This window comes from Eumetopias jubatus, unplaced genomic scaffold (genome assembly GCF_037043125.1).
Source record: "Eumetopias jubatus isolate StellerSeaLion01/CBP00866 unplaced genomic scaffold, mEumJub1_p1.0 scaffold_1, whole genome shotgun sequence".
In the NCBI taxonomy this organism is placed as follows: Eukaryota; Metazoa; Chordata; class Mammalia; order Carnivora; family Otariidae; genus Eumetopias; species Eumetopias jubatus.
Window position 1 is genome coordinate 123,809,021 of NW_028274807.1, and position 13,574 is coordinate 123,822,594.

At 37.1% G+C, this 13,574-nt stretch overlaps 1 protein-coding gene across 2 annotated transcripts in view; it reads left to right on the plus strand.

Annotated features, from left to right (window-relative positions):
• The window catches only part of STAG1 (STAG1 cohesin complex component), a 423,203-nt gene that overhangs the window by 385,280 nt on the left and 24,349 nt on the right, over positions 1–13,574 (plus strand). For both annotated transcript variants that reach the window (XM_028099176.2, XM_028099177.2), the window contains 2 exons: positions 1,011–1,150; positions 3,950–4,051. In XM_028099176.2, the coding sequence (XP_027954977.1) occupies positions 1,011–1,150; positions 3,950–4,051 (242 nt within the window). The remainder of the gene's footprint in view (positions 1–1,010; positions 1,151–3,949; positions 4,052–13,574) is intronic.

A 13,574-nucleotide genomic window follows, 5' to 3' on the forward strand; every position in this document is an offset into this window, starting at 1 on the left:
TCTTTAAAAAAAAAAAAAAAGACAAGCCAGTGGGGCCTGAGAATTAAAAAATTGAGGAAGAAATATTACTCGTTTTTAAAGTATTTAGTAGCAAGCTTTGTTTAAAAAATTGTATATGTATAGAGGCTCCTGGGTGACTCAGTCAGTTAAGCGTCCGACTCTTGATTTCAGCTTAGGTTAGGTCTTGATCTCGAGATCATGAGTTAAAGCCCCATGTTGGGCTCCACACTGGGCGTGGAGCCTACATTTAAAAAAAGAAAATGTAGGGGCGCCTGGGTGGCTCAGTCATTAAGCGCCTGCCTTTGGCTCAGGTCATGATCCCAGGGTCCTGGGATCGAGCCACGCGTTGGGCTCCCTGCTCCACAGGAAGCCTGCTTCTCCCTCTCCCACTCCCCCTGCTTATATTCCCTCTCTCGCTGTGTCTGTCTGTCAAATAAATAAGTGAAATCTTTTAAGAAAAAAAGAAGAAAATGTATATGAGCATAAATGGTTTGCAAAATATATTTCATGCTGATAATGTAACCATATTTAAGACAAGCACTGAAACCTAACATCTCCATATTATTTCCATTACTCCCCACATATTTATTTCTAAAAGAAAACTTTCCCCTATGTCTTTAAAATTTCCAGAAATTTCTTCTCTGTTGAAATATAGCTAATAGCATGTAAAGAATATTGAAATGAGAAGAGATGGCATTTTTAAGGTAAACAGACAAAAGTATTATTATGATAAAAATATCAGGAAAAATTTATGTATGGTTTGCTTATCTAACTCAGTCTTTGCTATGACAGTTTCCAAGAAGATAGGAACCTTGGTAACTACTAAACATTTAATAGGTGTATAACTAAATATAGCACCCTAAAATAATCAGTGTAACTAACAGTTTTACCTAAAACTGAATTGTACTATTTGTAAAGTTATAAGTTGGTGTTTGATTATACAGATTGTCTACATTGTTTTAACTTGGATAAAGGGCCAAAGTTCATAACCAATTTATTTTCTGTGGTAGAGGGTGATGAAGAAGATGAAGCTAATAAAATTGAGGCCTTACATAAAAGAAGGAATCTACTTGCTGCCTTCAGCAAACTTATCATTTATGATATTGTTGACATGCATGCAGCTGCAGACATCTTTAAACACTACATGAAGGTATAGTTTCATAGTCTTATTTTTTTCCTTCCATCTAAGTGGCAGAGAAATTTGCACTTTAAAAATGAAAAGATAACAGAAGCTAAATTGCCAGGTAACCATATATTGTTCATGATTTTCTGATATATTTAAGGTTTCTCTCTTTTATAGAAGTATAAACTTTTGTCAATCTATACCATTATATCAACCCCATAAAGTAGGAGATCCTCACATTTATTGAAAGAACACCTTCTTATTTTCATGAGGTATATAGACTCTTGATCAACATGGAAGAAACCTAATATCTCTTATGACATCTCTTTAAGACATTTTTGTAAGTATGCCTACTATGTACCATGCCACCTGCCAGGCACTAAAGTTACAAATATTTTTTAAAATCCTGCTGTAGGGGCACCTGGGTGGTGCAGTCGGTTAAGTGTCCAAATCTTAGTTTCAGCTCAGGTCATGATCTCTCGAGCCCCATGCTTGGCAGGGAATCTGCTTGAAGAGTCTCTCCCTCTGCCCCTCCCCCTACTTGTGAGCTCTCTCTCTCAAATAAATAAATCTTTAATAATAAAGTAAAATTCTTGCTCTAAAGTAGTCTAAAGCTGAAGACTGTCAGCATTTAGACAATTGCATTATATAGTATAATAGAGGTATGTATAGGGGTTTCTGGAAATATATGAAACAGACACCCAATTCTAAAAAAATATGAGGGTTAATGGAAACCTCTTAGTAGTGACTTCTGAACTAAGTCTAAGATGATAAACACAAATTAGTAAGCAAAGAAGTAGCAGGAGGACTTGGGGTAGATTGAACTTCATGTACAAAGACACAAAAGAATGTGAATTATTTGGGGGAAATGCAAGTAATTTGATGTAGCAACATAGATTGCTTATGAGAAGGGAGCCAGAGTTAGGATTTTGAAAAGTATCACTAGTAACCAAATGCTGTGTGAGAAGCCTGGATTTTTTTCCTGAGGGAGGTAAGGAGATGTTGAAGGGTTTTAAACCATTCTTTATATGGCAGGATTTTGATAGGTACTCACCTTTCTGGCTGTTTGCTCTGCTTTCCTTAAGCTCCATTTTGTTTCTGACGCTCAGAAGTCTTTATGATAGGCACACTTCTCAGTTTATGTATTTTTGCCTTGTTCTGTCACAGATAGTGTTGCCCATGTTCAGAATATTGTGTGTGCCATTGATCCATTTGTGTCTTTATCCATGTTTAGTTATGGTCCAGTTCTAGCTATGACATAGTAACTAATTCATCATATTTTGCTGAACAACTGCAGTGTGAGCACTGTGCTGATAGAGATTTAAGTAAAACATGATTTCTGCACCAAGGAACTTAGAGATTAATAGAAAAACTGAAATGCAAGCATAATATAATGTAGCATGGTAATAGTGGTTGTCTGTGTTCTGTGCCATTTATATTTGAGACACTGTTCTAATGCTTTTACATATGTTTGTTGATTACAGTAATCCTATGAGGTAGGAAATACATCATTTACAGATAAGGTAATTAAGGCTCAAAGAGGTTAAGTAACTTTCAAAGGTCACATTCTATAAGTAGCAAAAACTGGAATTTATGATTCTAGGTTTATCTAGGTTCAAAGCTTAGCTCTTCCCATTAGATCATAAAGCCTCAGCATCATTATTGTAGTGATAAATGTACAAATTACAAAGCAAACATGGAATAGAGAAACTTAAGTGAAAGGAACCTGAGACAGCTTCCTGAAGTAATGTCTAAACACAGTTTGAATGGTTGAATATGAGCTTACCATGGTTTTTCCTTTTCATCCCTTAACAATACTGTATTGGTTTCAAGAAATGAGCCTTAACCAAAACTTATTATCATCTTTAGCAATTTTTGCACCTCTGCTCATTGTAAGCTTTAATTTTTTTGAGAGAATTTAATAGTTATTTGCTACTCTTTATTACATATCCTCAGTTATGTGGCTTTTTGCCCCAGTTCCCTATGTGACTATTACAAATATGAATTTATTGGAGATCTGCCTGTTGAACCACTTTAATATATTAATATCTTTCTCGTTTTTTCATCTCACATCATGGAAGTATACCCCTCTTTCTGAAAATTATGAAAGTCCAATTGCCAAGCTAATACACTCACTTCTTCACATAGGTCGTAAGTTTTTAGGCATTAGCTTAGAAATAACATCCAGATTTAGTGGTTTTAAATAGGCTTTTCTTAATTATTTACTCACAAGGAAAATTCTTAAAATCCTGTGTCAAAAAAACTTGAATTATAAAGAAATTAAATTTTTCTCAGTCACTATTGAAGAAGTCAATGTTTTTATTTTTTATATTACAGTAGTAAAATATAAACATGTTGGGGGAGCAGAGAATGACATAGTACAGAAGTATTAAATGAAAAGTCTGTTACCCTAATCTGCCCTTCCCCGTTATTTAGGCCCATTCCCCAAAGGTAAGCAATTTTAACTGTTTTGGTTTTAGTTCTTTGCGAAGTTTCTACCAAAGTTGTTTCTTGATTTGTCACCTTTTAAGTGGTGTCTATTGAATCCATGTTACAAAGAATAAGGAATTTTGTTTACCTGTGTCACTTCCTCTCTTCCTGGAATTCTCAGTTTTTCAGTTAACGTTAGTTATTTCATAATCTTATGTGATTAATATCAAATGTGTATTCCTTTAACTTTAGAAAATATATTTTATCTCTCATTATGTTTAAGATGAAGAAATTAAACACCCTTGAACTCCCCTTTCCATTTCTTTTACCAATCCACAATTTGTCTCATGAAATTTCAGTAATTTTAAAGCTGTGTTTTCTTTCTTTTTCTCACAGTATTACAATGACTATGGTGATATTATTAAGGAAACACTGAGTAAGACCAGGCAGATTGATAAAATTCAGTGTGCCAAGACCCTCATTCTCAGTTTACAGCAGGTAAGAAATCTGAAAGAGATAAAGAGTAGAATTAATGTTATTGAACACTTTTATGTGCTTAGTATGTATTAGGTATATCTTACCTCATTTAAACTAGGTCACTGTATCAGTACATTAGTATGGATACTTTCTGGCCCAAAGACATGTTATATGTCTTTTGGAAAATAATCTTACAGTTCACATTTCAAATTGTGAAATCCTAACGTGATCTACTCTTGGACCAGATGAAATGCCAAACAGACATTTAAAAAGTAATCGTTTAAAAAGAAAAATATAAAAATATATTTTAAAAATATTTAATGAAGACAGGGCAAAATAGTATTCAAATAAGAAAATAAGTCACATATGGGGGCACCTGGGTGGCTCAGCCAGTTAAGGGGCTGCCTCCAGCTCAGGTCATGATCCCAGGGTCCTGGGATCAACCCCTGAGTTGGGCTCCCTGCTCAGCAGGGAGTCTGCTTCTCCCTTCCCCCGGCTCATGCTTCTCCCCTCCCCCGGCTCCTGCTCTCTCTCTCTCGCTCTCTCTCTCAAATAAATAAAATATTAAAAAAAAAAAAAGTCGTCACATATGTTGTATAAATAAGAGTCCCTAATAAATGCCTACTGAATTAATACAGAGATTTCGGGGTGGGTGGAGCTGTAGGTACGTGTATATAAACTTAAATACATTTATACATCAACCAGCACTCTAAACAAAGTTTAAACAAATGACAGATTCAGGGAAATATTTTCAGTCATACATAACAAATCCTACACATCAGTAACAAAGATAAATCCCATAAAAAAGTAAACAAGGGATATGAAAAGCCACTTTTCAGAAGAGGAAGTCTTAAAAAGCAATAACCATATGAAAAGGGGCATAATTTCATTAATAATTAATGAAATACAAATTGAAACAAAGATATTTATCACTGATGGGCAGATTAGCATGAATTTAAATGATAGTTAATACCAATGATTGATAAAGATGTGGAGAAAAGGATCCCTTTAAAAGAAATTGCTATTGCCTTCTTGAAATATAATTTTGCAGGATATTTCAAAATTGAAGATAGATATTCCATTTCAAAGTCACTATTTCTGCTGCTAGGTATCTACATTGGTACATGCAGGTACACACAAAGATATATGTAAAAGATGTTTATTGTAGCAAGTCTATAATATTGAAAAATTGAAGATAGTCTAAATGTTCCATCAGCAGAGGAATGATTAAAGTGTGATACTCTGAAGTAGCTAAAAGATTTTTAAGACAAAATATTAAGTGAAAAATAGCACGTTTCAGAGAAAGGGGAACCCTCTTACACTGTTGGTGGAAATGCAAACTGGTGCAGCCACTCTGCAAAACGGTATGGAAGTTCCTCAGAAAGTTAAAAATAGAACTACCCTACGATCCAGCAGTTGCACTTCTATTTACTCAAAGGATACAAAAATACTGATTGGAAGGGATACATACACCCCAATGTTTATACTCCATATGTTATATATTATTATCAACAACCAAATTATGGAAAGAGCCCAAATGTCCATCGACTGATGAATGGATAAAGAAGATGTGATGTGTGTGTGTGTGTGTATACACACACACACACACACACACACACACACACAATGGAATATTATCAGCTTAAGAAGGAATGAAATCTTACCATTTGCAACCACGTGGATGGAGCCGGAGATTATTATGCTAAGCAAAATAAGTCAGAAAAAGACAAATACCATGTGATTTCTCTTATATGTGGAATTTAAGAAACAAAACAGATGAACATAGGGGAAAAAAAGGAAAAAAGCGGGGCAAACGAGAAAACAGACTCTTAACAATAGAGAACAAACTGAGGGTTACTGGAGAGGAGATGGCAGGGGGATAGGCTAAACAGGTGATGGGAATTAAGGAGGGCACTAGTGATGAACACTGGGTGTTGTCTGTACAAGTGATGATTCACTAAATTCTACACCTAATACTAATATTACACCATACATTAACTAACTGGAATTTAAATAAAAACTTGAAAAAGGAAAAAAAATAGCAAGTTTCAGGACAAACTACATAGATTAGTATCATTTATGTTAAAAGTTTCATATATGTAATACATTAATGTGTCTAAACTGGTCTAGAAAACCTTGAAACTTTAACATTGATAACCTTTGGAGAGAAGAATGATATTCAGTGGGAAAGAGGAAGGAGAATGTTTATTTTTATATTCCTTGAATTTAAAACAGAGATATATTCTTTGCATTTAAGTGTAAATTTTAAAATGTTAGGCAGTTGTGTACAACCATCTCTGAAAATATTTTGAAGTTTAAGAATTTGTAAATAATTACCTGTGGATACATTTGAAAATGTTTGGAAGAACTACTGTTTCTAGTTATAATACTGTAAGTAGTAAAAAGTACTACTAGAGTGATGTTGAGCACTTTTTCAATGTGTCTGTTGGCCATTTGGATGTCTTTGGAAAAATGTCTTATGTCTTCTGCCCATTTTTTGATTGGATCATTTGTTCTTTGGGTGTTGAGTTTAATAAGTTCTTTATAGATTTTGGATACTAGCCCTTTATCTGATATGTCATTTGCAAATATCTTCTCCCAGTCTGTCGTTGTCTTTTGGTTTTGTGGACTGTTTCTTTTGCTGTGCAAAAGCTTTTTATCTTGATGAGGTCCCAATAGTTCATTCTTGCCCTTGTTTCCCTTGCCTTTGGCGATGTTTCTAGGAAGAAGTTGCTGCAGCTGAGGTCGAAAAGGTTGCTGCCTGTGTTCTCCTTTAGGATTTTGATGGACTCCTGTCTCACATTTAGGTCTTTCATCCATTTTGAGTCTATTTTTGTGTGTGGTGTAAGGAAATGATCCAGTTTCATTCTTCTGCATGTAGCTGTCCAATTTTCCCAACACCATTTGTTGAAGCGACTTTTTTTCCATTGGACTTTCTTTCCTGCTTGGTTGAAGATGAGTTGACCATAGAGTTGAGGATCCATTTCTGGGCTCTCGATTCTGTTCCATTGATCTGTGTGTCTGTTTCTGTGCCAGTACCATACTGTCTTGATGATGACAGCTTTGTAATAGAGCTTGAAATCCGTAATTGTGATGCCACCAGCTTTGTTTTTCTTTTTCAACATTTCTCTGGCTATTCGGGGTCTCTTCTGGTTCCATACAAATTTTAGGATTATTTGCTCCATTTCTTTGAAAAAAGTTGATGGTATTTTGATAGGGATTGCATTGAATGTGTAGATTGCTTTAGGTAGCATTGACATCTTCACAATATTTGTTCTTCCAATCCATGAGCATGGAACGTTTTTTCCATTTCTTGGTGTCTTCCTCCGTTTCTTTCATGAGTATTTTATAGTTTTCTGAGTACAGATCCTTTGCCTCTTTGGTTAGATTTATTCCTAGGTATCTTATGATTTTGGGTGCAGTTGTAAATGGGATCGACTCCTTAATTTCTCTTTCTTCTGTCTTGTTGTTGGTGTATAGGAATGCCACTGATTTCTGTACATTGATTTTATATCCTGTGACTTTACTGAATTCCTGTGTGAGTTCTAGCAGTTTTGGGGTGGAGTCTTTTGGGTTTTCCACATAAAGCATCATATCACCGGCAAACAGTGAGAGTTTGACTTCTTCTTTGCCGATTTGGATGCCTTTTCTTTTTGTTGTCTGATTGCTGTGGCTAGGACTTCTAATAGTATGTTGAATAGCATTGGTGATAGTGGACATCCCTGCCATGTTCCTGACCTTAAGGGGAAAGCTCTCAGTTTTTCTCCATTGAGATGATATTCTCTGTGGGTTTTTCAGAGATGGCTTTTATGATCTTGAGGTATGTACCCTCTATCCCTATACTCTGAAGAGTTTTGATCAAGAAAGGATGCTGTACTTTGCCAAATGCTTTTTCTGCATCTATTGAGAGAATCATATGATTCTTGTTCTTTCTTTTATTAATGTATTGTATCACATTGATTGATTTGCAGATGTTGAACCAACCTTGCAGCCCAGGGATAAATCCCACTTGGTCGTGGTGAATAATCCTTTTAATGTACTGTTGGATCCTATTGGCTAGTATTTTGGTGAGAATTTTTGCATCCGTGTTCATCAAGGATATTGGTCTGTAATTCTCCTTTTTGATGGGGTCTTTGTCTGGTTTTGGGATCAAGGTAATGGTGGCCTCATAAAACGAGTTTGGAAGTTTTCCTTCGATTTCTATTTTTTGGAACAGTTTCAGAATGATAGGTATTAATTCTTCTTTAAATGTTTGGTGGAATTCCCCTGGGAAGCCGTCTGGCCCTGGGCTTTTGTTTGTTGGGAGATTTTTGATGACTGCTTCAATTTCCTTAGTGGTTATAGGTCTGTTCAGGTTTTCTATTTCTTCCTGGTTCAGTTTTGGTAGTTCATACATCTCTAGGAATGCATCCGTTTCTTCCAGATTATCTAATCTGCTGACATATAGTTGCTCATAATATGTTCTTATAATTGTTTGTATTTCTTTGGTGTTGGTTGTGATTTCTCCTCTTTCATTCATGATTTTATTTATTTCAGTCATTTCTCTTTTCTTTTTGATAAGTCTCACCAGGAGTTTAGCAGTCTTGTTCTTTCAAAGAACCAGCTCCTATTTTCGTTGATCTGTTCTACTGTTCTTTTGGCTTCTATTTCATTGATTTCTGCTTTGATCTTCATTAATTCTCTGCTCCTGCTGGTTTTAGGCTTTATTTGCTGTTCTTTCTCCAGCTCCTTTAGGTGTAGGGTTAGGTTGTGTATTTGAGACCTTTCTTGTTTCTTGAGAAAGGCTTGTATTGCTATATATTTTTCTCTTAGGACCACCTTTGCTGCATCCCAAAGATTTTGAAGAGTTGTGTTTTCATTTTCATTTGTTTCCATGATTTTTTAAAATTCTTTTAATTTCCTGGTTGACCTATTCATTCTTTAAAGTAGGATGCTCTTTAGCCTCCATGTATTTGAGTTCTTTCTGACTTTCCTCTTGTGATTGAGTACTAGTTTCAAAGCATTGTGGTCCAAAAATATACTGGGAATGATCCAAATCTTTTGGTACCGGTTGAGACCTGATTTGTGACCCTAGGATGTGATCTATTCTAGAGAATGTTCCATGGGCACTAGAGAAGAATGTGTATTGTGTTCCTTTGGGATGGAATGTTCTGAATACATCTGTGAAGTCCATTTGGTCCAGTGTGTCATTTAAAGTCTTTATTTCCTTGATCTTTTGCTTCGATGATCTGTCCATTTCAGTCAGGGGGGTGTTAAAGTCCCCCAGTATTATTGTATTGTTGTCGATGTGTTTCTTTGCTTTTGTTATTAATTGGCTGCTCCCATGTTAGGGCCATAGATATTCACAATTGTTAGATCTTCTGGTTGGATAGATCCTTTAAGTAGGATATAGTGTCCTTCCTCATCTCTTATTATAGTCTTTGGTTTAAAATCTAATTTGTCTGATACAAGGATTGCCACCCCAGTTTTCTTTTGTTAAAGTCTGTTAGCATGGTAATTGGTTTTCCACCCCCTCACTTTCAATCTGGGGGTGGCTTTGGGTCTAAAATGAGTCTCTTGCAGACAGCATATTGATGGGTCTTGTTTTTTTATCCAGTCTGATAGCCTATGTCTTTTGCTTGGGGCATTTAGCCCATTTACATTCAGGGTAACTATTGAAAGATATGAATTTAGTGCCATTGTATTGTCTGTAAGGTGACTGTTACTGTGTATTGTCTGTGTTCCTTTCTGGTCTGTATTACTTTTTGGCTCTCTCTTTGCTTAGAGGACCCCTTTTGATGTTTCTTGTAGGGCTGGCTTTGTGTTTGAAAATTCCTTTAGTTTTTGTTTGCCCTGGAACCTTTTTAGCTCTCCTTCTATTTTGAGTGACAGCCTAGCTGGATATAGTATTCTTGGCTGCATATTTTTTTCATTTAGTGCTCTGAATATATCATGCCAGTCCTTTCTGGCCTGCCAGGTCTCTGTAGATAGGTCTGTTGCCAGTCTAATGTTTCTACCATTGTAGGTTACAGATCTCTTCTCCCGAGCTGCTTTCAGGATTTTCTCTTTGTGAGTTTTTTTTCTCTTTTTTTCTCTTTGTCGTAAGTTTTACTATTAGATGTCAGGGTGTTGACCTATATTTATTGATTTTGAGGGGGGTTTTCTGTGCCTCCTGGATTTTGATTCCTGTTTCCTTCCCCAAATTAGGGAAGTTCTCTGCTATAATTTGCTCCAGTGTACCTTCTGCCCCTCTCTCTCCTTCTTATTCTTCGGGGATCCCAATTATTCTAATGTTGTTTCATCTTATGGTATCACTTATCTCTCAAATTCTGCCCTCGTGATCCAGTAGTTGTTTATCTTTTTCTCAGCTTCTTTATTTTCCATCATTTGGTCTTCTATAGCACTAATTCTCTCTTCTGCCTCATTTATCCTAGCAGTTAGAGCCTCCATTTTTTATTGCACCTCATTAATAGCCTTTTTGATTTCGACTTGTTTAGATTTTAGTTCTTTTATTTCTCCAGAAAAGGTTTCTCTAATATCTTCCATGCTTTTTTCAAGCCCAGCTAGTATCTTTAAAATCACCATTCTAGGGGCATCTGGATGGCTCAGTCAGTTAAGCGTCCGCCTTCAGTTCAGGTCATGATCCCAGGGTCCTGGGATCGAGCCGCACATTGGGCTCCCTGCTCAGCAAGAGCCTGCTTCTTCCTCTCCCTTTGCCTGCCTCTCTGCCTACTTGTGCGCTGTCAAATAAATAAAAATTAAAAAAGATCCTTAAAAATAATAATAATAAAATAAAATCGTCATTCTAAACTCTAGTTCCGACATCTTACTAACATCCGTATTGATTAGGTCCCTGGCAGTCAGTACTGCCTCTTGTTCTTTTTTTTTTTTTTTTTTTTTGAGGTGATTTTTTCCATCTTGTCATTTTGTCCAGAGGAGAATAGGTGAATGAGAGAACAAAATGCTAACAGGGTAACAACATCCTCCCAAAAATATACACTAAACAAATCAAAAGAGACCTGAAACCAAGGGAAAAGAAAGGGAAAGAAAGAAAAAAGAAAAAGATAAAAACAAAACAAAAGAAAAAAACAGAATATGATCAAATATGATCAGGCTGGTGCATAGATCAGTGCCACACAGTAGATTTTGGGCGTATTTTGGTCTGTCAGAAGAAAGTGCCTCCCAAAATTTTAAAGAAAAACTTATATGTACAAAAATAAGGGTTAATACGATGAAGGGATGGAATATGACTGTAAAGATGAAGATTATAAAAGATTTTATAAAAGGAATTGATAAGTTGGTTGAAAAAAGAAAGAAGAGGACTTAAAAAAAGGGGGGGGGAGAATGTGATCAGGCAGTAGACTAGAACAAAGCCATACACTAGAGATTCAGGGTATATTTTGGTCTGTTAGAAGAAACTGTATCTCAAAATTTTAAGAAAGAACAACTTATATATAGATACCAAAAATAAGGTTAACTACTATGAAGGGATAGAGTATGACTCTAAGAATAAAAAATATTTTTTAAAAAAGGATTGATAAGATGTTGGTTGAAAAAAGGAAAAAGAAAAATTAAAAAAAGAGTTAAAAAAATTAACTTTGAAAGACTAAAAAATCATGGTAAAAAAGCAATGAATTCTGTGTGCAGTATTCCCCTAGCGCTGGAGTTCTGCCGTTCTCATTGATTGGTAAACTTGGTCTTGGCTGCCTGTTTTTGCTGATCTTCTGGGGGAGGGGCCTGTTGCCATGGTTCTCAAATGTCTTTGCTGGAGGCGAAATTGCCCCGCCCTTGCCGGTCCAAGCTAAGTAATCTGCTCGGGTTTGCTCTCGGGAGCTTTTGTTCCCTGCAAGCTTTCCTTACAGCACTGGAGAACAAGAGTGAAAATGGTGGCCTCCCAATCTCCAGCCGGAGGAGCGAGAACTCGAGGTCCCACCCCTCAGTGCGCCCCCAGAGGAAAGCAGTCAATCACTCCCAAAACCCCGGTCTCCGGCCACACTCCGTGCTCACCCAGCCTGTGACTGAGTGTTTCTATCTCTGGCGCACGACTCTGTGTGGTCTCCAAACCCAGCAGATTCCTGCCGTGCACTCTCGTGCCGCTCCTCCCCGGGGAGGAAGGGGAGTCTCCCCAGCTCTGCCGCTTGTTGGGTCCCTGCTGGAGGAGCAGTGGCCCGACTGTGCCACGGATCACAGTTTATGGCAGCCCCGAGCTGAGAGCCCACTCCTGGCTCCCTCTCTGCAGCCGGCTTCCCCGCTCCGATACCTGGGAACTCTGCCACACTCAGGCACGCCCTGTCTTTCTGTAACCCTGAGGGTCCTGCGACCACACTGTCTCCACAAGGGTTCCACCCCCCCCCCCCCCCGGCTTAGCCACTGGAGCGACGTCCCTCAGCGGAGCCGACTTCTAAAAGTTCTGATCTTGTGCTCTGCTGCTCTATCACTTGCCAGAAGCGCCGTCAGGGACCCCCTGCCCCACCATCTGTCTTCCTGAATATCGCCTCGGATTCACTTCTCCGTATGTCCTACCTTCCAGAAAGTGGTCGCTTTTCTGTTCAGATAGTTGCTGCTCTTCTTTTCTTCGATCTCCTGTTGACTTCGTAGGTGTTCAGAATGGTTTGATCCCTATCTAGCTGATTTCCTGGGACCAGCTGAAATTTAGGTCTCCTACTCTCCGCCATCTTGCTCTTCCTCCTCAGAAGTGCTGTTTCAATGGGACAGTATGATAAGAGTGAATTGAGAGGTGCAGGTTGAGGAAGTGAGAAAACAAATGTAAACAATACTTTTCAGTATCTTTGCCAAAAGAGAATCAAAACAAGGTATTGATAGCGGCACAGGAGATTGAGTTAAGAAGTTATGGTTTTTTGTATTTTGGGGTTTTAAGATGCATGCATGTAGTAGAGGGAATAGTTAAAGATGCAGGACAGAGCAGTAAGCATAAAAGCAAAAATGCTGAATAGGTAAAATGGAGTGAGATCTAGTACATACTGAGGGAGTGGCTTTAGATGAAAGTCCTGGACTATTCATCTCTCATAATAGGAGGGAAGACAGATGTGTACCGATAAATTTAAGTTTCTAACCTTGGTGGTAGAATGATGATAGCTTTTATATTCTTTAGTACTTCAGGATTTATTTGGTGGTTGTTATTTTGATGCAATATATGTAATGTATGTGTAATTTATAAAACCTCTCCATACAGCTTAAGAATTTTTTTGTATGTATTGTTGTTGGGTAGGAAATATCACTCCATATATCCAAATGTCTTCTTTTACATAATGTTCTTGTCTAAGATATAGTAAGTGAAAAAACAAAGTTCTGAACCCCATATTTCATGTACTGCCATCCCTGTTAAAACAACAAAAAGACTACATAGATGTTTATGAATACAAATATATTTCTATAAACATGTTTCCTTTCCCCAGCCCAAAATATATTATTTTTTGTTAAAAAGAAGTAAATTCCTGTCTGCATTGAATCACACAACTAGCATGAAAATGAGCTCAAGAAATTATTATTAGATGACTTGGAGAAGGGGAACAATGTGGCTAGAGTTCAATGTAAGGAGGGAAAT